This window comes from Megachile rotundata, chromosome 14 (assembly GCF_050947335.1).
Source record: "Megachile rotundata isolate GNS110a chromosome 14, iyMegRotu1, whole genome shotgun sequence".
NCBI classification, from domain to species: domain Eukaryota; kingdom Metazoa; phylum Arthropoda; class Insecta; order Hymenoptera; family Megachilidae; genus Megachile; species Megachile rotundata.
The window spans coordinates 6,760,213-6,786,386 of NC_134996.1; the positions used below are offsets into that span (position 1 = coordinate 6,760,213).

Sequence of the window (26,174 nt, forward strand, 5' to 3'; positions counted from 1 at the left end):
TTAACCTTTCATTTGTTCTTTACGTTACCACATATGAAAAATTTAATAACTATTATATGTTCTTCTGCATCTAACCACATTAATTTAACATTTCATTTGAAACTTCTATGATATAAATATATTTTAAGATATTAAGAGGGCTGTTTCAAATATGACACCCTATATAAAGAATAACGTGGACATTACACTTTTCACGTACTTTTCGAATAATTGTGATAATTTGACAAAAAAATATCTTAAACAGAAGTTAATTGCTTTTCGATTGGTTATAACAATAAAAAAATATTGTATAATTTTCAAGGTCACTTTCTGTTTTTTCCAATGGCGCTTTGTATTTGCTATTTAATAGTATTATCACTTGTGTCAAGACGAATTCAATGACCCAATAGACCAAGATCTTCAAGTGACCATAAGGGCAAAGAAATAAAAAATTAAAATATTTGCTTGAACGGGTGTTAACTTCTGTTTGTTATTAAACCCCGAAATTCAATCAATGTTAATTTTAATTGCAATAAAAAATTTAGTACTTGCAAAATGGAGAAAATTATGTGAGACACCCTGTATACGTGCCCACGTGAAAAGTGGGGAAAAGAGAAAGAAGCAGGGACAGAGAAGCGGACAGAGAGTCGGAAAGAGGGATGAAGGGAATTAGGGGTGAATGTGTGGTCCAATAAGCGGCAGTCTTCAATTCCTCGCTGTGGTGCACCACTGTAGCCCGCCATTTGCATATGAATCAGGATCAGAGGAGCACACCGAGGTCCCAGAACGTGTACGCAGGCGGCCATGATACGGGGACAAACAATCGCTCGCAATTATGCAAATCTCGTTGCAGTTGCACGAATGTCTTCGGGTGAAAAAATGAGAAAAAACAAAGAGAGGTCAAGCTCGTTCATTCCGTCGCCAAGGACAACAAACGACGAATATGAAAAGTCAGGAAAATGGACGTCGAAAGTTGCATCGAGATCGAACGCTGCCCTTGCTATCGATTACCGACTCTTTTATCCTGCCATTGTGTGTGTGTGTCAGTCTAGAGACCATATTGACCAGGTTCGCTGGAAATTACCCTTCTGCATTACCAGTTCCCCACTAAAAACCCTCTGCGTTACCGAAATCTACCACCACCCCTTCGTCTCTCTTGCATTTGCATATGAATCCGAATTGGGCGTGAGGGATGGTCGGTGGTTGGCCACCGTTGCGAGAGATGATAGAGGCAAACGAAAGGGAGGATTCTAGAGAGAAATACGTGTACGTATCACGAGCGGAGCGTGAGCCCGCTACAAATTTGCAGTACAGGTAACTGCCTTATCGGGTCTACAACAGTCCACAGCTTTCAAGGTTTTGAGGATTCTTTTTTTCTACTTTTTGTGGAATAAGGTGGGTTGATTAGAAAAGTCATGCTTTCGGATTTATGGAACGTGAGGTTTATGAAGGAATTCTTATCTCTTTAGCATTGGATATAATAGAAATATAATGGAAATACAATAGAAATATAATAGAGACAACAGAGGTATAATAGAAGTACAACACACACCGTAATAGAGATACAATAAAAGTATAATAGGGCTTTCAAGTGATTGATAGTCTTGCTATATGGCCACCTTTCGAATCATTGAAAATACAAATACAATTGCATACAAATCAAATTTGTGAATTTGTAAATTCATTAATTTTAAGACTGAAGAATTCTTGAGCCTTCAAATCTCTAAATTTATAAATTTTTTAATACACAAGTTAGAAGATACTGAAATTCTTGATTTAAATTTGAAAACATAGATATTTCCAAATTTACCAACTTACAAAATCTCAGCTCTTAACATTTACGAAAGCAGACATTTGAAAGATTTGAAGCTTCTATCTCACAGCTCCACGGCCATATATCGGGACTCCACTTCTACACAGCTTACTATACTACAACTTACACAATCTCGGTTTTCAACATTTACGAAAACAGAAATTTGAAAGATTTAAGCTTCTATTTCACAGCTCCACGGCCATATATCGGGACTCCACTACAACTATCAGTACACAAAAAATCAAATAAAGCAGTTAAAATTAAAATCAAATAAACTAAAATTGTATGAAATAAATTAAAATCGTATCAAGTAAAATTTATTTTAATATTCAATTTATTTTATAAAATAAATTAATTTATTTATTATATAACGGAGAAAATTTTCAGCCAGAAAAGCACGTATTTTAACAGTGTAAAAATAGGTATGTTTAATCCTCAATTCATGAATTAATCTGCTTTAATTTTCGTTCATGATTAAAATATAAATCATCCGAAACTATTACCGTCAGCATACTAATCGCTACTTAGAATTTCTTGCATACGAATTACTTGAGAAATGTATGAATTTTGATGCAGTACTCTGTAAGATTATTATACGTATAATATATGTGAACATTTCTATGTAAATTTGAATTAAATTAGTGACCCGAAAGCAGCGCATTCCTGTCACGAATACGGAGAATTAAAGTGGTACAGGTTGAGTGGATATTTAGATAAAAGCACTGCTTTGAGAGCGACAAGTACATTTTGAAAACGCAGGTGGCGTGACTTCAAGGCAGTTAAATTCCCCTCTTCATCAACTACTTTACGCGAAACTCGGAAGATTATGCTCTAGAAAATATTTTGTTTCGTATATGTGTTGTCGTTACATGATAAAATTACACGCGTGTAAAATATAAGATAACCAACTTAAAATAATGACGTGTACTTATACCTCATGTTTTATTGAACGATTTATTTTAAACCGTCTACTGACTATTTGTTTTTAAAATATTGATGAAGTTTTGTTAAAAATGTATCATTTTTTAACTGGATGAATATAAAAATTTTAGTCAATTTGTCTTTCTAAATTTATTTACTAAAAGATATTTAGTAGAACTAAGAGATATCAAATTTTAAAAATGTACTGTATTTATAAAATATGAAATTGAGGAAAAATATTAACAATATTAAAGAGAAGAGGTAAAGCAAATGACAAAATAATGAAATTAAAGCAGTAATATTTAACGTGTGTATGGATAGTATAGCTAAAGTTCAGTAGTAAAAGTCAATGATTAGATACGACAGTTAAATTTGCTTTAATTATTTTGTGTAAAATAGAATAAATATTAGATGAAATTCATTAAATATATTATTTTAGCATATAACTAAAGACAAATGGTACAGCAAAATGAAATGAAAATAAAAATATGTAATATATAAGCTAATAATAAAATTCCAACTAAAATTCAGTAGTACAAGTCAACGATTGTAGCAACGTATTAAGATCAACCTCTCGACTGTCTGAGAAAATTATAAATACAATTTGACGAGATCATTATAAAACATGAAAAGAAATAATATTCATAATACTGTAATAATAACAGTATGTAGCTAGGTAAAAATCAAATTGGAAAAACTGAAAAATGATTTGATAAATAACAAGTTGAATGTAAGTAAATGAAGAAGTTATATTTGCAGTTATTTAGAATACGATTAATTTGTTATTTACGTAATAAAAAATATTTATAAAAATAATGTTATGCAGAGTAATTTATTTGTGGATGATAATTTAAATATCTGTTTTAATTTTGATACAACAAAATATGTCTTATGCAATTTTGATCCTGCAAAAAATATTTCGTATGAAATTCGAATGGTACAAAAATTTTCTGCAATAATAAACTTTATACACAATTTCAATTTTATTAGTCAGAGATTACTTTAAATATTTACATATTTCTAAATACTCTTTAAAGTTAGTTATTTCAGGATAACAAAATAAATTTCTTTAAATTCAGATAAACCAAATATTTACCTCACTTGATGGCAAACAAAATATTTTGCAAACAGTTCAATAGTATTAAATATTAAATAGGTTGCAAAGTACACTTTCGTGTGTCAACATCACTTTTTCACGTTCTTCAAAATTAACTGAAATTATGGTAACATAATTCTGCATTTCTGAATAAACTTTAACGTCACATATTTTAAAATTAAAAAATGATGCAGATCTTGATATTCAAATTGCGATGCAAAATATTTCTTAAATAATTATTAAAGAAAATATTAATCACACAAACAATTTTTTTAATCTTATTTTTTTTTAATTTTTGTAACAATATTAAACCGATCACTCTGGCAATTTTAATTATTGAAAATGAACAGAAATTTAAGGATTTTGTAAGTAATAATAATAATAATAATAATAATAATAAGAAGAAGAAGAAGAAGAAGAAGAAGAAGAAGAAGAAGAAGAAGAAGAAGAAGAGGCAGACGAAGAAGAAGAGAAAGAATGATAACAAGAATTTGTAAATAATAAATGTAATAAATGTAATACAGTATAATGACGAATTTATAAATAACAAAAATAACAAAGAATAATAAAGAATTACAATAATAAATTGTAAATTTCTAAACAATAATTTAACTATAATAAATAACAATTTAACTTACAAATAAATGTAAATTTAATGCCCATTTAATCTCCATAAAATTTGATCCAAAAATGCAGTAAACTTACAGCTACCTAAAACTTACCTTTTGCAGGAAACCTACTATAATCTACTAACCAAATCAGAATTGTTATTTCACATTATCTGAAGTTATAAAATATCAGTAAGCTCTGCACAATTTGTACCTGATTAATTCCGTAAATCCATGAAACTTGTTCAATTCCTTTTTTCCCAAAGACAAGCCTCGGAATCCTAAAGGTCACTAACCTACGACCTACTTAAAAACCAGTATTATCAACCTCTAAAACGATCCTGAAGATAATTCAAGAGCAGAATAAAACATCGTCCATATACAGCAGGATAATCATCCTAAGACCAGTAAAAAGAAAACGAACAAGGCTCAAATCAATTCCGCCGCAATATCCCAGCTGTGAGCCACCCAATTTGCCATAGGCCAGGCCATAAAAGATCCTAACTACGTTTCCCATATCGGTTTAAAACGAAAGCCACGAGCAACGTAACGCGTGACTCGTTGCCTGCATAAAAAAAGGAGAAAAACAGGGAACAGGAAGGGGACAAGTTTCGCGAAACGAGGAATTCATGGAAGCGAGAACTGCCTTTTCTAGGGGATAATAAAGTATTATATGTAGCTCGTAGAGCTGGAAACGGTCCCTAGAGCCAGTCGATACGTTGCAATTTACTCGTGTTAAGAACGGAACTTACGGGATTATTATGCGAGCCGTGTGCATTAGGGGAAACGTAGATATCGGCGATTGCGAACGTCATCGACCATTATCCGTGAAATCTTGCGGGGATGAAAATTATTCTTTCGGACACCGCGACAAATTGCCATCTTTATTGCCATTATCGGACCGTGCTTATCGTAGGTGGTAAAATCGTGAGTGAAATCCCGGTACGTTTAAGTGCGTTTAAATGCAAATGAACCGCATCGGACTCATACGACACAGAGAGTAATGACGTTCGAATTAAATCTTCGATACCAGATACTGGGCACTGATTTATGGCGGACATTTTACTGAAGTCGTATAAAATAGATTGCTGATATGCTAATTGTTTTCATGGTTACTTTGTGGCGGTTAACAAGTTTCGTGCGAGTGTCATATGAAGTAAGGTTGCATCAAGAATTTTTATTTTGTCATAAGTTTTGAAATTTTCTAATTCTCTAAATTTCTAGGTTTTAGAATTAAAAATTTTCATGTTGCAGAATTTATAATAAAATATGCAGAATGTTGTACTTTCTTGAATTTACAGATCTTTAATTCTCAAATTTTCTGTTTATTATATTTTGAAATTTGTAACGTATAAATTTCAAGATTCACGGACTGTGTTACTATCCATTGCCACTATTATTCAACATAGACAGAAGTAAAAATTTGACGAAAATAATTAATATAATTACACCGAAATTTAGCTTACCAACCACGTGTCTCTTCAATGAAGCGTCCTTACCTGAAACAAAATAAAACACTATTTTATTGTATCTAATCTACTGAAAATAGTTTTATATCTATGTTACAGAAAATAGTTTTATTTGTAATAATGGAGAGCCACGAATGAAAATTCGAACGATATTCGACGGTGATTTATCGCGACAAGTATTGATTGCAGCGGTGTGTTGTCTATGGAAGGCAAACTTTGAATCCATTAAATAATGGTACGATGGGAAACCATAACTGCGCTGTCGCGGACAAAAACATATTTGTGCTTATATAACCGTGAATTCCGCTATTATTGGAGAACTTCGATACACTACCGTAGAAACAGTTGCGTATATGTCATGTTGGCGTTATATCGACAATATCATTTGGTGGAATCGCACGAACGATCGGGAATCAAAATGTTTATCTGCAAATCAATCGCTACCAGCGTATTATCTCTGATCAAACAATATTGATTTAATAACTTCCGAAGAGTTCATTAAATTCACTTCCATTACAGAAAGTTGCTGTTTTATGAAAATAATGGCTAATCACTGTTTTCATAATGTTTTTACTTTATTTATATTGTGTTAGTTTAAGGGAAAGATACTTGTCTATTTAATATATTTCATTCGACCTCTTAATTTATGACTTTTGTGGCAATCTATTTTAATACCGGAGGTAAATTGAACTTCGAAATTGACGTTGAACAAGAGTTGATTTTATCAAATTTATCTACCAAAATTATTTAGCAACATTATCTATTAAAACTATCCATCAAATTATTTTATCAGTTATCTATCAGGTTGCTTTGTCAAAATTATCTAACAAATTATTTTACCAAAATTATCTATGAAAATTATCCTATCAAAATTATCTATTGAAATTATCTATTGAAATTATCTATTAAAATTATCTAGCAAAAATATTTATTAAAATTATCCATCAAATTATTTTATCAAAATTATCCATCAAGTTACTCTATCAAATTATTCTATCAACATTATCTATGAAAATTATCCATCAAATTATTTTATCAAAGTTATCCATCAAGTTATTCTGTCAAAATTATCTGCCAAATTATCTACCAAAATTATCTACGAAAATTATCCTATCAAATTTATCTATCAAAATTATCTATTTAAAAGCATGTATCAAATTATTTTATCAACATTCTATCAGAAATTACACTATAATCGTACATTTATATATTGTACTATTACATCGCACATGTCACTATATTATTTCTTTTGTACCACAAATAAGGAACTATTTTCAGGAAGGGATTTTACGCAGAACCAAGTACCATTGCATCGGTACATCCTCTCTGGTAGTAATTCTCGAGAACGAGGAGGAAACGTACGTCAGTTATATGAAATCGAGTGGACAGCTGCTGGCAGCGAATGACAGGTTGTTGTTGTTCGTTGTATTTGCTGATATGATGTGTACAGGACAAGGTTTCTAGAGTAGAGCTGCAGAATTAATTAAATTTGACGACTATGCATCGATACAGATTAATTGCAATTACATATTTAAACGAATAAATGATGTATTAATTCTTTTGGTTTGAAATAACTATTTTAAGTAAATTAAAAAATGTGAAAAATAAGTTGTAAATAGGGTTGAATACTTGTGAGATGCAAGCAAGGTCTCTTTGACCCTAATACAAAAATATAACGCGTTTAATATTGATTGAAAATAAAGCTTTTGACGATCGAAGATTTTCAAGTTTAAAAATTCGAAAATTTTCGAAATCAATTTACTGATATTTTAATATTTACAGACTTCAAGGTTTTGAAGCTTGGAGGTTCTAAAGTGTGAAAATTTTGAAATATAGATATATTTAATGTGCCAGTTTTTCAAATATCAAACTTTCGTATTATGAAATAAATGCAGAAATATCAAATTTTTAAATTGTAATATTATCAAAGGTATAAATATTTAAATTCAAAAGCTTGCATTACTCTAAATTTCGAAATTCTCAAAATCACAAATATTTAAATCCACAAACTTACAAGCAGCAAAATCTTTAATTTTACATGCTAAATTTTCAAAATGAAAGACATCATGCTAAGTGCACTACATCTAAGTGCACAATGCCTAAGTGCACTACATTTAAGTGCACTACATCTAAATGCACCACATTTATGTGCACAACATTTAAGTGTACCACATTTAAGTACACTATATTTAAGTGTACTACACTTAAATGTACCACATTTATGTGCACAACATCTAAGTGTACCACATTTAAGTGCACTATATCTAAGTGCACAACATTTAAGTGCACTACGTCTAACTTCACAACATCTACGTGCACATTATTATTAAAATTTGTTGCCCAAATAAATCAGTATAAAATAGAAAAGAAAAAAATTATTTTCCAAAAAAATTTGTCAATTTTTCCCCAGTAAATAAAACAAAACTTGATATATAAATTTTAACTTTCAATCAAGGAGTAATTTCATTAACATCCCTCATAAAATTTTAAATTCCAAGACAATTTAACGATATAATCGTCCAAATGACAAAAACAAATGACAAAGAAGAAACTTTGCCGAAACAAAAGAATCATTCGTGACAAATAGATTGCGAAACAGTCTCCATCACGATTTCGCAATGCGTTCACGGATTCTTTCAATCTTTGTTACCTGCAAGGCAATCACATCGCTTTTGTTGGGCGAAGTAAATTTCTTCGTCCACGAGACGGTCTCTAGCTGTGCTACATATGATTTCCCAGGGGCACGGAGTACCGACATTTTGCAAAACGGCTGTGTAACAGCTATGACCAAACGTGTATACACGTTTGTGAGCCATAATAAAAAGTGCCGCGAGAAAGGAGGAGACATGAACAGCTCGGGCAGATGAAACGTTTGAATCTGTGCCGTGAAAGATTACTGAAATGCAAACTTCGTGTATGCATTTACTTCTGTTTCATTCCGCTATCCTTTTACGAGGTTTTATACCCAGAACATTGAATATTTTCCTGGTAACAGTGATATTAATGATAGCCGAGATTTATTTCAGGAAAGTCAAGAGTATTATTAATACACGTACGTGAAATTTATTTGAGAAGGAATTTAAAAGGTATTATGAAATGTTCGTAAGATTTATTTTAAAAGAAAATTGAAAAGTATCAAATCATAGAATTAATCTTAGACTGATAAATAATACACATATAATATGAAATTAGAAATACAATAGACAAATAAATAAATAAACAAAAAAACATAAATAATAAATAAATTAATGTACATGTTAACTCCTTAATTCGTAGGTCAGTAGAAACAAAATAAATTTTATAATTTAAAAAATTTATTAATGGAAAGTAAAAAATTTTCCTTCTTACATCTACTTATTACCTTAACTTTGTGGAACGTCACAATTTCCATGGCAGTCATTTAACAAGTGAAGTTCAAAATTATGCACAGACTGTATATAAAGCGATCTCAAAATGCAAGAAATTTAATTAACAAAAAGAAATGAAAAAGACAAAAAAGTTTTCATTAAACGAGAAGAGTCCACGGTAGCGGCGCAACAATCCACGTTCATAAAAATTTTACACACTGCTGCAGATGGCAGACACTAAAGGGCGTTCAATTAAGAGGGCTACAGAAAATCGCGGAGGCTAGGGAAAAATAACCTGTGCATATTATTACGTATTCTTTTTAAATTAGCGAACGCGAACGTTACATAACGAATTCGTTGGCCGTGAAGAAATTTGGACACGTGTGTGTTAATAAAATAAATACTGAAACTCGAATTTAGTGAATAAGTTCTTGTGACCATGACCCTTCTTTTTACTAAAAATTTGTAATTCAAATCTTGCAACAATTTTTTGTTTTTGTATTAAATAAACTAGTCATTGAAATTAGTAATTTTACTAAATGTTAATAGCATTGCTTTATTATATTAAAAATAATTATTGTAATAATTATATTATACTATTATAGTTATAGTAATAATAATACCATATCACTATAATTATTATTAATAATTATTGTTATTTTACTGGTGTTATTACTCATGTAATATAATACAGCAAGATATTAAATATAGTAATCTACTTAATATTTAAGTAATTATTTTAATTCTTAGTGTACTTTGTATTTAGTGAATCATTTCAATTACAATCCACTTTTATCAACTTAACCAAAAGAACTAACATGTATTATATATCTTAAGCTCTATCCGTTGAAAAAATTTTTTAGAACTCATCGAATTTCTCGGTTATCAGGAAGCATTATACCACACGTCAATTTTTTCCAAAAATCAATTGCACTGCCTATAAATACCATCGGTGTACATTTAGTTGACATAGCCAGAAAACGAGCGAAGAAACCACTCCATCACTTTCTCCTTTTACCTTCCGTTTTCAATTTTCTCCACCATCCAAGTCATCGCGCAATTATCAATCTTCCATAGAGCAGTATCAAACGTTCCGTTGAAAACCGTCAAGCCACGGTGACTCTTCAACAATGGTGTGCCTCGTTAAACCGCAAAGGCCACGCAATTAGATCACTCTCATCAGCAACGAGTCCTCGTGCCTGAACGACTATCGCCAAATAAAAGATGCGAACCACCCTGAAGATTCTCATTCTTAACGTCCATCCGATACAATTTTTTGCTCGGGAGCTGTCCATTCAAACGCACGCTTCGTTTCAGTCACGTGGGTACAGTCAGTGGCAAATGTGCTCTCTAACCCCTTGCTGTACAATTTATTTGTCAAATGTGTTAGTCAAAAGTAACTCATAGTCATGATATTAAAATAAAGAAAATTAAAATGTATTTTATGTTCAGCATGATCTTTGATTATATAAATAAAGATTATATAATTAAATTGATTATATAGTTGGACCTAAATGTTAAGTTGAAGAGTATCCCAATTTGAGCAAGGTTCGTCACATTTATTTGTTAAGTGTGTCAGTCAAAATTGACTATTCAGAGCTATTTAAGAGGAAGAAAATTAATATGTGGTGAGTATTTTATATTTAGTGATCCTTGACTATGCAAACTATAGTTGGACCTAAATGTCAAGTGGAACAATATTTAATATTTAGGCAAGATTCGTCACATTTATTTGCCAAATGTATCAGTGAAAGCTAACTCATAGCTGTAATATTAAAATAAAGAAAATTAAAATGTGAGTATTTTATATTCTGCGATCTTTCATTATATAAACTATAGTGGACCTAAATGTCAAGTTGAAGTATTTAAAATTTGATCAAGGTTTGTCACATTTATTTGTCAAATGCGTTAGTCAAAATTAACTATTCACAGCTATTTAAGAGGAAGAAAATTAATATGTGGTGAGCATTTTATATTTAGTGATCCTTGACTATGTAAACTATAGTTAGACCTAAATGTCAAGTTGAAGAATACTTAATATTTAGGCAAGGTTTGTCACATTTATTTGCCAAATGTATCAGCGGAAGCTAACTCATAGCTATAATATTAAAATAAAGAAAATTAAAATGTGAGTATTTTATATTCTGCAGTCTTTGATGATATAAACTATAGTTGGACCTAAATGTCAAGTTGGAGAGTATTCAAAATTTGAGCAAGGTTTGTCACATTTGAACTGCAAGTGCGTCACGAGTGAGTCATCGAAGTACGGCAGAGGGTTAATTTCTAATGATGGAAGCAGTGTTGGCAGAGAGAGAAAAGAGGATCTCACTGTTGACTTTTAGTTTGTCGAATTTGAGAAGTAGGGGATTTTGGATTTTAAGAATTTAGCAATTTGAGATTTTTGGTATTTTGGGGATTTGGAGTTTGAGAACTTAGAAATTGGGGGATTCTGAAGGTTTAGAAGGTTAAGAAATTAGAAATTTGGAATTTTGAGGATGTAGAATTGAGATTTAGGGGATTTGGGAGTTTGAGAGTTTGAGAACTTAGAAATTTGGGGATTTTTCAGATATAGGAAGTTAAAAAATCAGAAATTTAGAAATGTAAAAATTGCTAATTATCAAAATGCAGGTAAAATTGAAAAATCTAGAATCTGCAGCAATTTACAAATTTTAATATTAAAAATCCAGAATCTGCAAGAAACAAAAAATTAAAAAATCTAAAACCGGTAGATCTAAAAATTTAAGAATCTACAACCTGAAAATTTACAAATTCCACTCTTAAAAATCCCAAAACCCCAAAACTCGAAAACCTACTAATTAAAAAAACCCGTAATTCGTAAACCTAAAAATCCCCGTATTAAATATCTAACAACCATGACCATTTCTCAACCACAAGACGCAAAAGCCAAAAACTTGTCAAGTACTACACATGCCTACAGCCGTGAAGTTATCCACGTTGCATCCGAGTGTACCCGTCACTCGCCAGCAACAAGAGCGTGTTGCTGTCAAAGAGCGACGCGTTAAATGGCGGGCGGCCGCGTGGTCCCGTGACGAGAAGAGTGGCACAACAGGGCCGTAAAACGACTGCGACTGCGTGTTAAAGGCACTAAACGACCGTCTTTTTTTCGACAGGTCAGTCTGGGAAGAATTGATAGCCACAGGACTGCCGGTGATGGCGATCGATGTACGCTCGTTATCGTAAGATTTGTTGCTGGCGCCGTGTAGTACATCGGGGCCGCATGTTCGCACCTTGTTCACCGGTGCGCGGCCTTTATGGTCGGGCATAGTCGCCCGTAATAAGATGTTTTATCGGGGAATCACCGCGAACGAGTGTGCACTATCAATCTACTGGACGGAAGGCACTGTGAAACGCGAATTAATGCAGGCTCGTTATGAGCTGCCCGAGCGGATACACGTTTCAGCCTTGACGATCCGAGGTTAATCACGCGATTGCTGAAGCTACTACTAACTACCCGTAACTACACCTTCCACGGTGTAATGAAAACGGACACGGTGCACGATAAACGGATATAAAATTATTAAACTGAATGTTTGTACGGAACGATTAATTGATTCTGATGTTCCTCCAAGATTATTCGCCGCGTTCGTACTCTTTGGGGCACTGGAATGTGGGGGTTGTATCTGCAAACTGTAATTACAAGTACTGCTATAGTACAGTGTATGTATATATCGTTTCTAGAGACATAGACAATAACACTCGTTTTCTAGGATTTGAGGATATGAACACTTTTGGATGGGTTCAGAACTTGGAGTGATTGAGGATTTGGATTTTGGATTTGAGGATTTAGGGATTTGAGGATTTTGGGGTTTGAGGATTTAGGGATTTGAGGATTTTGGAATTTGAGGATTTAGGGATTTGAGGATTTAGGGATTTGAGGATTTAGGGATTTGAGGATTTAGGGATTTGAGGATTTAGGGATTTGAGGATTCAGCGATTTGAGGATTCAGAGATTTGAGGATTTAGGGATTTGAGAATTTAGGTATTTAAGGATTTAGGGATTGAAGGATTTAGGGATTTGAGGATTCAGGGATTTGAGGACTCAAATATTTGAGAATTCGGGGATTTGAGGATTCAGGGATTTGAGGATTCAGGTATTTGAGGATTTAGAGATTTGAGGATTTAGAGATTTGAGGATTTAGGTATTTAAGGATTTAGAGATTGGAGGATTGAGGGATTGGAGGATTGTAGGACTTAGGTATTTAGGGATTTGAGAAATTAGGGATTTAAGGATTCAGGGATTTGAGGATTTAGGGATTTGAAGATTCAGGGATTTGAGGATTCAGGGATTTGAAGATTCAGATATTTGAGGATTCAGGGATTTGAGGATTCAGGTATTTGAGGATTTAGGGATTTGAGGAACTTGGAAGTCATATGTGTTTGAAGATCTTGGTATTTGAAGAGTTGGGAATTTGGAGATATAGATATTTGGATATGTAAGGATATGGGAATTTAGTAATTTAGGGACTTTAGGTCATTGGAAGTTTAGGAATGTGGATACAGGTGTTCAGGGACCTCGGAGTTTGGAAATCTAAGAATTTACAAATATAAATATTTGAGTACTTTAGAATATAGGAATCTAGGAATCCGAAAATCTAGAAACTTGGAAATCTGGAATTTTGAGTATCTAGTGACTCAAGGTTCTTGACATAGTGAGTCTAAGGACTTGAAGGTCTACAACATGTGGACCCAGGATTTTATCCACTTCAGTGGATAATTGAGATTCTTATATATTCCATCATCTTGAGATTCCATAATTTGGGAATCTGACAAAAATTTAGAAAACTCTGAAGAAAATTTAGCAATTTGCAGATCTAAGAATTTAGAGACATTACTTGCACATCATGAAACTCGACAATTCAGATCCACAAGAATTTAAGAATCAGTTATCTAAAAATTTAGAAAATGTAGAACTGACAAAATACAATATAATTTTTCCTCCATCCATATCTGAAGTAGATTAAGATTTCCCTTGATTAGATCGTATAAGAAAGTCAGCAGCTAGCATTAGTATAATGTTTCGAGCACTAAAGAGGCATACTTAGAATAAAACGCAGCGCATTAGCTGTGCCTGTGAAGCATATTTAGAGTGCAAAAGGTTAAGAACTGTAGATGCGTAACTCGTACCTAATGTACCCTCGTTACTCATTTACCCTGTAAATGACGATGGTAACGAACAACCATAGTAGTAAATATGCTGGTAATGTTCTTGTTATGTTATACCTGCGCATTCTCGGCATTGTAACACTAATCGCACTACAATAATACTTTGAAACCACGTATACCCTTTAAACATTTTTACTTTGTTTTATTTGTTCATTTATGGGGTAAGTTTCTTTGTGTGAAAGGAAATATACAGCGGGGAAATTTAGTATGTTTTGTGAGTTCTTACTTGGAGAAATTAGGATACATGTTACAATTTAAATAAAATAGGGATGAAGAAATATGTAATCATTACTTAAAAATATGTAATGAGAATGTATGTAATAAGACATGTAACAAGATAAACATGTGTAATATTCATTATGTTATATTATATGTATGTAATATATGTAACATATGTTATATTATATGTAACATATGTTATAACATATGTATATATTATATGTACGTAATATATGTAACATATGTTATATTATATGTAACATATGTTATAACATATGTATATATTATATGTACGTAATATATGCAACATATGTTACATATAACATATGTTATATTATATGTATGTAATATATGTAACATATGTTACGTATAACATATGTTATATTATATGTATGTATTATATGTAGCATATGTGACATATAACATATGTTATACTATATATAATATATCATAACGAATAATTATTCATAAGTATTCAATAAATAACAAATATTCAGAAGTATTCAATAATTAACAAATATTTAGAAATACTCTGTATTTAATAAATTTGGCAAATATACAATAATTGATAAGTAAATCAATTATTCACAAATATTTAATAAAAAATTATTCACAAATATTGAATAATTAAGAAAGATTCACAGATACTCACTAATCAGCAAATATTTATTTTTTGTTTTACAAGACGTGTATATACCTACCTAACCTAATTAATTGCTAAAGCAACCAGCAAAAATTTGTTCAATTTTCTTGAAAACCGCATTAACTTTTACCGAGATAAGAATTAGTACATTACTTTATGTTTTATCATTTATTTCTTAATTTCATTTTCACTTTAAAAGAAACTTATGAGCTGGAAAGTTCAGTGTTAAAAACAATCTCAGAACCAATCTCAGCGGTACAAACAGAGCGCAACTTGATATACCTAACCTTAACTGAACTAACGAAAAGCGAAGTAGCAGAAACATATTTAGAGGAACGGCGATCGCAGAGGCAGCGATGTTCAAACTTTCAACCAACAAGTTGTCTGACTTCCAGTGAATTTAGCCCCAAGGTGGGACGAAAGGGATGGAAAGGGTTTGCTTTCGAAATTGATGGCCGATCCTCGCAACGACGAACCGGGAGTCAAGTTGATGGACCGAGTCACGATAAGGTTACACAAGAGTGATCGGAACCCTCGGACGGAATACAAATTTTCCTCCAGATGACTGATGTCGAGAAGTTTCCACTTCGTTATTCACTCGTATCGTTTTGCGTACCGAGTGTCATCACACCTGACGAAAGATTTGAATACTACGCGAAACTCGAAGCTGACGCAGAAACAAAATGCACTATGCTCTGCGATATAATAAATTAATTTAATATTTCATGTACTGTGTACTTCGATGTGGAATTAATTTAGTATTTATAAATGTTGTAGATTGCATATTTAGTTAAAAAATATTTATTACAAATTATTGTGTTAAATCGAATGGTGAGTCACCTGAGTAAGATTAATATTTGTAATTAATATAATATTTGCAAATAAGAAATTTTATTGTACGCATAATAACTTAGAAATTTAAGAAATAATGTACCCTTGGATCTTGACCAAATTTTTTTTAAAAACTAAACTAATTTTAAATTTTAATAATTTTTGTTTTAAATTTAAATTTGTATAGTTTGTATAGAGAAATAATACAATGCATTTCCAGCAAATTTTTTTGTAAAAACTAAAGTGATTTTAAATTTTAATAATTGTTGTTTTAAATTTAAATTTGTACAGTTTTTGCAAAATGAACATAAAAATTTGACATGCAATGATGGATCAATTTCAATTTATTGATTTATTGAATAAAATATGGGAACTACTTTGTTCAATCAATAGACGCATTCCTCACGTAATTATCCTTTCATCTAACTTATTAATAAAATTATTAATGTTCTCGGTCACGATCTCTCGTTGTTTCAACAGGATAAATTATACCGAACGTGAGCAGCAAAATTTAATCTGGTCATACAACCAATTATGATAAGTAGCATAGTTGTGCTTTGTGTGAAATTATAAATTTTCATTCTGACCGTGAGTTCAGATAATTCTCGAATTATATTTGGAACAAATTAGTGGGCAGTTAACGTTGAAATGTACCATTAAATTTTATGAAATTATATTTTGTTGCAATTTTAAATGTTCAAAATTGTATCTGATGATGTTTTTCTAAAACCAGGGAAAGATATGTTAAAAATATAAAAAGATGCTTTCGTCAGCTTTTTACAAGTTTTTATTAGTAACGTGCAATAAAAATTATTGTAGATTTGTATAATTTTAAGAAAAATTTAAAAAATGTATATTACTCAATTGCATACGTATATGTATAACAATATTATGCAATATAATAGAATGCAATAAATTGAAGCAGTTGTAGATTTCAGTAATTTTAACAACGATGTACATTTGTTCACGATACATCAGAAATTATTATGAATCAAAAATACCTATTTTAATTTAATTAAATTATTATTCATTAAAGTCAATTTTGAAAATCTCACAGTATTCATATCTTTCTTTATAACTATCAAATATTCATCATAATAAAGTAAGCAAAAATGTATTAAATAAAAAGTACAGTAAAATAAAATATTCTTGAACAAAAAATATCGAAGACACTAATTAAGAAGAAAGATATAAAAAATTGTCGAAAGTGCGATGCATTCTTGTACAACGTACCTCACGCAACTGGGTCAAACTATACTTCCAAAATAGCAGGAAATTGAAAGAAATTTCATCAGCAAAATTAAATACTGTCAAATGGGGCATCACGTGATGCATACGTTCGTTGCGAAAAGCTTTTGAAGGCTTTTTGAAGATTCCTCTTTCTGTTAAAATTCAATCATTAAAATTATATTTCAGACGAATAAAGTTGATAAATTCATGGGACCAAAAAATGTAACAATCCTCCATTTTCTTTAATTACAATAATCTTGTAATGTTTTTACTGCATATTGCGGTATTATACAAAATATTATATTGCGTATTAAAATATTATAAGTAAAACGTCATTTTCCTCTTTGGTGTACTTCAGTAATGGTACTTCAGTAATGTTGCGTAAACATTGTTGAATTAACACAATTTTCAAATAATATTGGATAAAATATAGTAGTCAATATTTAATGAAATATTAAAGAATAAAAAGGTGAAGCGAACTTTGGAATTGTCAGAACATCATCTGACGGGTAGATACAGAACTAATAATTATCTGTCGGGTAGTTATAAGACTAGTAATTATTTAACGGATAATTATAAAACTGACAATTATCTAATGGATAGTTATAAAACTGACAATTATTTAATGAATAGTTATAAAACTGACAATTATCTAATGAATAGTTATAAAACTGACAATTATCTAACGATAGTTATAGGACTAACAATTACCTCTCAGGCAGTTATGGAACTGGTAATTATTTGACGAATAGTTATAGAACTGGTAATTATCTAACGAGCAGTTATAAGACTGGTATTTACCCAACAGGCAATTATGAGAACAGAATATAGAATAATCAGCGTTCAGTGCAATAAATCAACAGAAAACTTTTGCTAAAGTATCTATAATACTTCTAATAATAATAGATAACTTTCATCACTATATCGAAAAACACAAAAGTAAAAATCTGTAAATATTTCTCCATCAAAAATCAAAAATGTAAAATAAATGCTTTCAATGTACTATAAATTTACATTAGTAAAGTACAATAAAAATTATTGTAAGAGATTTTAATAATTTTAAGAAAAATATATATTATTAAATATTTATTTCAGAATATAATATACAATGATCTTTATCATAATTCCAAAAGTGTAATCTGAATGAAAATCGTTGCATATCGAATAACAATTGCAAAGGATTAAAGGATTAAACAAAATAAGTCCTAGATAGCCGTTCTAGTGTTGCAAACCATTACCGCAACATTCAATGACCTTATGGATTTGCTAATACCGTATTTCGTGAGTTGACCAACAAATTACAGATACGATTCGTAGCGAACCGCAGCATGACTTAATGAAGATCCACGCACATAGACAACAGAAAACCGCAGTATGATACATACACAGCTTGATGCAGTAATATTCAGATATAATTGAACTCGATGATCATACAGTAGGATGTTGAGATTTACTGCTAAAAATAATGCTTATCGAACATTAACACGCTTTACAAACTCATATACATATCATTAATTATATAATTAATTATATTATATAATTATAAATATAATTTATTTATATGATTTATATGATTTATTATATGATTTCTGATATACTCTCTTTTGTTTCCATGTACTTTCTACAAAGCATATTACAAACTTTTGAATTACTTCATTTCTGATATTTTTTATATAATCCATTTTTGAAGTGATGAGATTAAAATTTTGAAATTAAGTTCGTTTTTGTACAATGGAAAATTGAAGGAGAATGTTTGCAATCTGCGATTAAAAGTTTGTTTTAAATTCATTAGGAAACCACTCATGGTCATCGAATTGTAATAGAATTAATATAAAGATTATTTCTGTGTATTCTTCAAACAACTTTTATAGGAGTTAATACGAAATGAAAGAAGTAATTAAGAGTTACTTAACTGATTACCACAGTAGAAATGGTTATATGTATCTGATAAAACTGGTATATTTAATTGCTTTTACTTAATATGATGGTTTCATAAAGTTGTTAACTTTAATTAAAAACCTCATTCCAATTAAAAAATTTGTTTCAGGTAAAAACAGAAGAATAATTCATACCATATGTTTGAATAGAAGTTACTTTTTTAATTATAAATTTTCGAGTATCAATTCAGTATTAATTATATTTCGCTCATCCTATTGATCTTGCATTTTTCATAATATTATTTTAAATCATTTTTTTTGAAGCTCAAAAATTTATTTAAAACTTCATTGAATACAAACGAAAAAAATTATTATATACTTATAATTATTGCTTTGACAATTTATTGTCATCACTAAATATTTTATAATATTTATCTTGTCTGTGAAAAGTAATTTCAAGAAAAGGTAGAATTTTTTTTTTGTAGACATATTTTTTACGGAAAAGTATTTTCGATTCGAATCAAAGTTAATTTGTAAATTAATTGTAAATTAATTTTGAATACAAGGTTTCTTGCATTTTGTATTCACCACGCACTGTATTTACCACGCGTTCTTTACCACGTACTGCACTTACCACGCGTTGTATTTACCATGTGCTGCACTTACCTCGTGTTGCTTACCACGTGCTGCGCCTACCAAGCGTTATATTTATCGCGCATTGTATTTGCCACGCGTTGTATTTACCACGCATTGAATTTACCACACGTTGTTCACCACGTGCTACACCTACCACGCGTTGTATTGACCACGCATTATATTTACCACGCGTTGTATTGACCACGCATTATATTTACCACGCGTTGTATTGACCACGCATTATATTTACCACGCGTAGTATTTACCACGCGTTTTTCACCACGTACTGCACTTACCACGTGCTGCACCTACCAAGCGTTATATTTACCGCGAATTGTATTTACCACACATTGTATTTACCACGCGTTCTTTACCACGCATTGTATTTACCACGCGTTGTATTTCCCTTGCATTGAATTTACCACACGTTGTTCACCACGTGCTACACCTACCACGCGTTGTATTGACCACGCATTATATTTACCACGCGTAGTATTTACCACGCACTGTATTTACTACGCGTTTTCCACCACGTACTGCACTTACCACGTGCTGCACTTACCACGCGTTGCTTACCACATGCTGCACCTACCAAGCATTATATTTACCGCGCATTGTATTTACCACGCGTTCTTTACGACGCATTGTATCTACCACGCATTGTATTTACCACGCATTGAATTTACCACACCTTGCCTACCACGTGCTGCATCTACCACGCGATGTATTGATCACGCATTATATTTACCACGCGTTGTATTTACCACGCATTGAATTTATCACGCGTTGCTTACAACGTGCTGCACCTACCACGCATAGTACTTGTCTCGCCTTGTATTTAACACGCGTTACATTCACCACGCATTGATTTTTTACGCGTTGCACTCATCAAGCGTTGAATATACTATACATTGCATTTACCGCGCATACATAATTCAAAAACGAAGCTTCAAAGCCCATTTTTGCGAAGGGAAATCTTATTCAGAATTACGTCCTCTACCACCCCTTTCCGAAAGTTACACGAGTTGTGAGACACCCTGTATATCAGAGATTAGATAATTAAGAAATTGTTGAAATGTTGTGCAGAAAATGCAGGAGAACAAAATAAGATAACTAAAAATTGATTAAGATTTCGTAGAAAATACATAGGTAAAAATAATATAAACCAGAGATTATATATAAAAATTTGTTGAAATAGATACAAAGGTGAAATCTTAATATTGCAATGTTGAGGGTGTCACGATAGTTTACGAAGGAAATACTGGAAGGAATTAAAAAAGTACTTGAGATCCGACTAAGACTTCTGGTAATAAAAAGAACAACCCCTTTTCAAGCCCAGTTCGTTCTTATTTAGTCTTGAAGACCAGGCTATTAACCAACACGTCGCTCGGTTCCTTAATAGTCGAAAGTCTGGTGGCCAATGAAACAAAGGAATTTGTGCCAACGAAGTTACTTTCGTACATTTTATTCGACTTTTCCACGGTTTCTATAGACACAAACGGTAGCTATTGAGAGAACTCGTTGAAAGAAAAAGACTTAATGAATGTATATCCCGGAAACAATGGTTCTTGAAGTACTCATTGAAATTTTGAGTGAATACTCGTTTAAAGTGTTAGACTGTTCAATATCAAATGGCAATTTCCGTGACATATGTATAGAAAGTCTGATGTGATTTAATATGAAAGTATCACAGAATGACGCTTATGACGTATGAATTTGGTAGTTGTTTCACAGAAAGAAGTAGTGAAAGTATTTATTAATATTCTTAACAAAGGATAAGTCTCTTATTGCTGAAATTAATTAATTAGCCATTAGCGACTGATTAACACTAGCGCATTCTAGTAAAAAGTTTCAAAGCTATAAATTTTCACATTAAAAAATTTGATAATTTCGTCGTTTGATTATTATTTAAGTATTTAATTACTTGGTTATTTGATTATCTGTCTATTTCATTACTTTGATATATTAACCCGTCTATTTTATCCAACACTTAAGTATCCACACTAAATTCAAAACTACGCAAACAAGCATCACTTCACAAAACAGCAACAATTTTACATCGATCTTGTAACAAAAGCTACCTCTAAATAACGTATTAAAATTTCAGGCTCACCATGACATTTACGTGTTCATAAACTACAGAGTAATAACAATTAATTATTAAGACTGCGATGTTGTTTATTACCGCAGCTCGGTTCTCTCGAAAACTACGGCGCAGTAGTAAAACGCATTATCCGAAGAACGATGAGCCGAGATAGTTTCGTTATTTATCGAATTCGAGTAACCAGAAGCTTTTGAGGGTACAGTATATTTAAAAGTTCGGCAAACTCTCGAAAAGTGCGAGGTAGGATACAACTTATAGCTATCGCGTACTTTTCTATCTGGCATTAAACATTTCACGTTGATTTCGTTTTCTTGCTTCAAATATATTCGTTAACTACATGAAAACTTATTATTTTTCTGTTGATTATTATTTTTTGCTGTTGACAAGATTTTACAATCAACGAAATTGAAAGATAAATAATTTTATTAAAATGAAAGATAAGAGGTCATTTTTGTTCTAGGATAGATCTGTGACGTAATAAAAATGTATTAAGAACAAAAAATATTTATTTATTTATAATTTCGTCAATAATTTTGACAAGATCACCAATAATTTTGTTAACATGAAAGGTAATAGATAATCTTATAACGATGAAATACAATAGATAATTTTATCAAAATGTAAGATCACCAATAATTTTGTCAAGATGAAAGATAATAGATAATCTTATAACGACGAAATACAATAGATAATTTTATCAAAATGTAAGATCACCCATAATTTTGTCAAGATGAAAGATAATAGACAATCTTATAAAGATGAAAGATAATAGGATAACTTTACCAAGATAAAAGACGATAGACAATCTTATAAAGATGAGAGATAACAGATAATTTTATCAAGATAAAAGATAATAGCTAATCCCATTAAGAACAAAGGTAATAGATCATCCTATTACGATGAAAAACAATAGATAATCTTATCAAGATGAAAGATAATAGACTTGTCAAGATAAAAGGCAATAGATCATTCGATAAAGACAAAAAACAATAAATAATCTCAACAAAATGAATGATAATGGATAACCTCATTAAGATACAGGATAACAGGTAATCTTATCAAGTTCTTTTTCATTCGTTCTGTATTTAGATACTAGTAAAATAATAAATTAATCACATCAAGTACATGATATACATAAATAGAGAATCTATTAAACAGTAATTCAATTTGTAGCTAATAATACAAGACTTATTATTTGTTTGTATGGCGCTCTATTTAATTTAACCTTATCTAAACTATTTTACTTTGTTGTATTTTTTATTGATTTTTCTATTGTTTTATTTATTCTATTTTATTTAATCTTATAGAGCAAATGAGGAGGAGAAACTCAAGTGACGTAAAATTTGAGGTTTTGAAATTTCATGATACTCAAGATTCCAAAATTCTAAAAATTACAAAATTATAAAATTTTAAATTACCACAATTCCAAGATTCTAAGATTCTAAGATTCTAAGATTCTAAGATTCTAACATTCTAACATTCAAAAATTCTAAAATTCTAAAATTCTAAAATTCTAAAATTCTAAAATTCTAAAATTCTAAAATTCTAAAATTCTAAAATTCTAAAATTCTAAAATTCTAAAATTCTAAAATTCTAAAATTCTAAAATTCTAAAATTCTAAAATTCCAAGATTTAAAAATTCCAAAGCTCTAAACTTCCAAAATAACAAAATCCTCAACGTCCTGAAATTCCAAACTTCCTAAGTCCCAAAATTTCAAAATTCTAAAATTCCAAAATTCCAAAGTTCCAAAGTTCCAAAATTCCAAAATTCCAAAATTCCAAAATTCCAAAATTTCAAAATCCCAGGGTTCCAAATTCCCAAACTTCAAAGTACAAAAATCTCTTCCTTCCAAACTCCCCCAACTCGCAATCTATAAAATTATCAAAACTCTCCAATCTCAAAGTCCCTAACCCTTAAAAGCCATCTTCAAAAATCACAAATCCACCTTAAAACTACCAGTTCTATTCACCTTACAATTACCATAATTTTATTATCCAACTCGCACCGCAATTTAGCTCACATTTACGGTATCACTACAGATACAAATGCAAATTACGTGATACGCATATCATCAGAATGTCTCTCATAATTCTGTTCCGATCCGCAAATTTAAAATTGCAAGATTCATCGATTCCATAAAATATGTGTTCGTGAAAGTGTTAAACCAAGTGTCGTGCATGCAGCAAACTTTCAAACTCGTCCAGCGGGCTTCGATTGAATATCCTCCATAAAACCGGACCGGTAAAAGGCTGGCTGATCAAATATGAACGCGGTTCCCGGAAACGAGCAGAACTTCACTTTTAACCGGAGATACGCGTTTTACCGATGCGCTTCTTCCCCATAATGTCTCGGGCGAGCATGAACCGTTTTAGAGTGCATTATACACGGGATAAACTACGGTTTATCCGTCGTCGTTGCTGGAACTCGATAACAGAGCCGATCCGTTATCGATCCGCGCACGATTCCGCGGGCTTCTGTACGCGGCTAATAAGATCGAACGGACATCGACATATAAGAGTCCGTAAAACGAGAGCTACGCTCGTGTAATTGGCAACATCAATTTGCCTGCTCGTTACGGGAATTCCATTTCCAATGAAAAAGAGCACCACTTAATATCGAGCCAGCTATTAGGCTGCTCCCTCTGATGTGATCAACGGTTTCTGTTCGGTTATTCCTCTCGACCGCGTTCTGTCGCCAATAATATTCTCACGTGTATTTGCATGGCGACTGGAATGCACTACGTGCTCTGACTTATCGCCACAAGGTAATTGCGTGAGATTTTAATCGCGGGAGATAATTGAGGACACGAGCTTTTATTTTTAACTTGCATACAGGTGCGCGTGATAGGGTAACTGTACTTTATACGAAACCAATTTATAGAAGTCGCTTCTCCATTTTCAATTTTTTATCAGAAACTAGTTTTCCTTATTAGGGATTAGCGTCATTCGTTTAAACTTCTGCCCTTTGATTTATTAAGGAGCCTAAACTAGCTAGAAGTTGAAGTCGACGAGTCAGACAAGATAGTGCAAGAGTTAAGCACTCGTTTGATTTAATACAATTTTAAACAAATATTTTTTAACTAAATTTATGGGGTGCAAGTAACATTCATGCAAGACGAGACAGACAATAGTATTTAATAACAGAAAAATAGAAATTTGGCAACAACAAAACTACTTTGTTCTGCAGAGAGTGCAAAGGGTAGATATTTAAGTGGCTAGCAAAATAATTTATTTAAATTTTTCAGTACTCCAAAAAGGACGAAAAAAATATTTCATAATAGCTCTATTCTTTGTGAATAAAACAAAAGAAAATGTAGCTAAATTCGACAAATAGTTTCTGAGAAAAAAATTCCGTAAGTGAAGGCTGTTTTCGCTGAAATGAGTAAAAATCGCAAGCTTTGAAGGCTTGTTACTTTTTAACGAATTCGAAACCGGCAAAATGATGACTTAAACCTCCTCTAATTTTACGTGAACTACAACATATTTTGATTAGAGCAAAATCGTAGATGAGGTTCAAAAGATTTGACGAGACCCGTTATTGAAATATTAAGAAAACTTAAGTGTAACGTATAGTGTAATATTTTTAGTGCAACTACTTATTAAAAATGTAAACCCAACACTCATGTAGCATCATTTTGACATTTCTGTTTATGTAATGTTACCATATAAAGACTCCTTTACCGCAGAAAATTCTTATCGTTGAACATAAAGATTGAAAACGCACAATGTAAAGAACTGGTATGGTTGGATATAACCATTCGAAAACATTGATTGAAGCAGAATTTCTGTACGCGAATAGGAGACCCTGGAAATGGACTTGGTGCATGTGGTTGCCGTTCACAACCGTAGGAAGCCATTGAACAGGTCAAAATGCTCGACAAACGAACTTCGTGCGAATCGAAGGAAAACCACCACGAGTCGCCCATTTTACAATGCATTCTACTCTGCTTCCAGTCTGAGGTATCATAAAAATCGAGTGGAATTTCGAAAATATTGCGGAGAACGTTGTTTGCAATGGGCTGCAAATAACAAGTCTTGTATAGGAATACTGACACTATTTTGTTACACAATTTTAACAAATTTTAGAAATAGTAATTGAAGAAATGGATGAGGACCTTCAAAGATGAATTTCAATACTTAAAATCATAGTCTTATGTACTCATGAGATTTAATCTGATTTGTTTTTAGAAAAATTCAAACTTAATTATTTATAACAA

General features: G+C 31.5%; 1 protein-coding gene across 10 annotated transcripts in view; it reads right to left on the reverse strand.

Moving 5' to 3' along the window:
• Window positions 1–26,174, reverse strand: part of Atg16 (Autophagy-related 16) — a 792,563-nt gene that overhangs the window by 632,109 nt on the left and 134,280 nt on the right. Inside the window, exon 9 of one of the 10 annotated variants that reach the window (XM_012288723.2) lies at window positions 5,806–5,916. The exons of the other annotated variants lie outside the window; for them this stretch is intronic. Coding sequence (XP_012144113.1) covers window positions 5,899–5,916 — 18 coding nt within the window. The 3' untranslated portion in view covers window positions 5,806–5,898. Of the gene's footprint in view, window positions 1–5,805; window positions 5,917–26,174 lie in introns of those variants that run through there. 10 annotated transcript variants of the gene reach the window in all.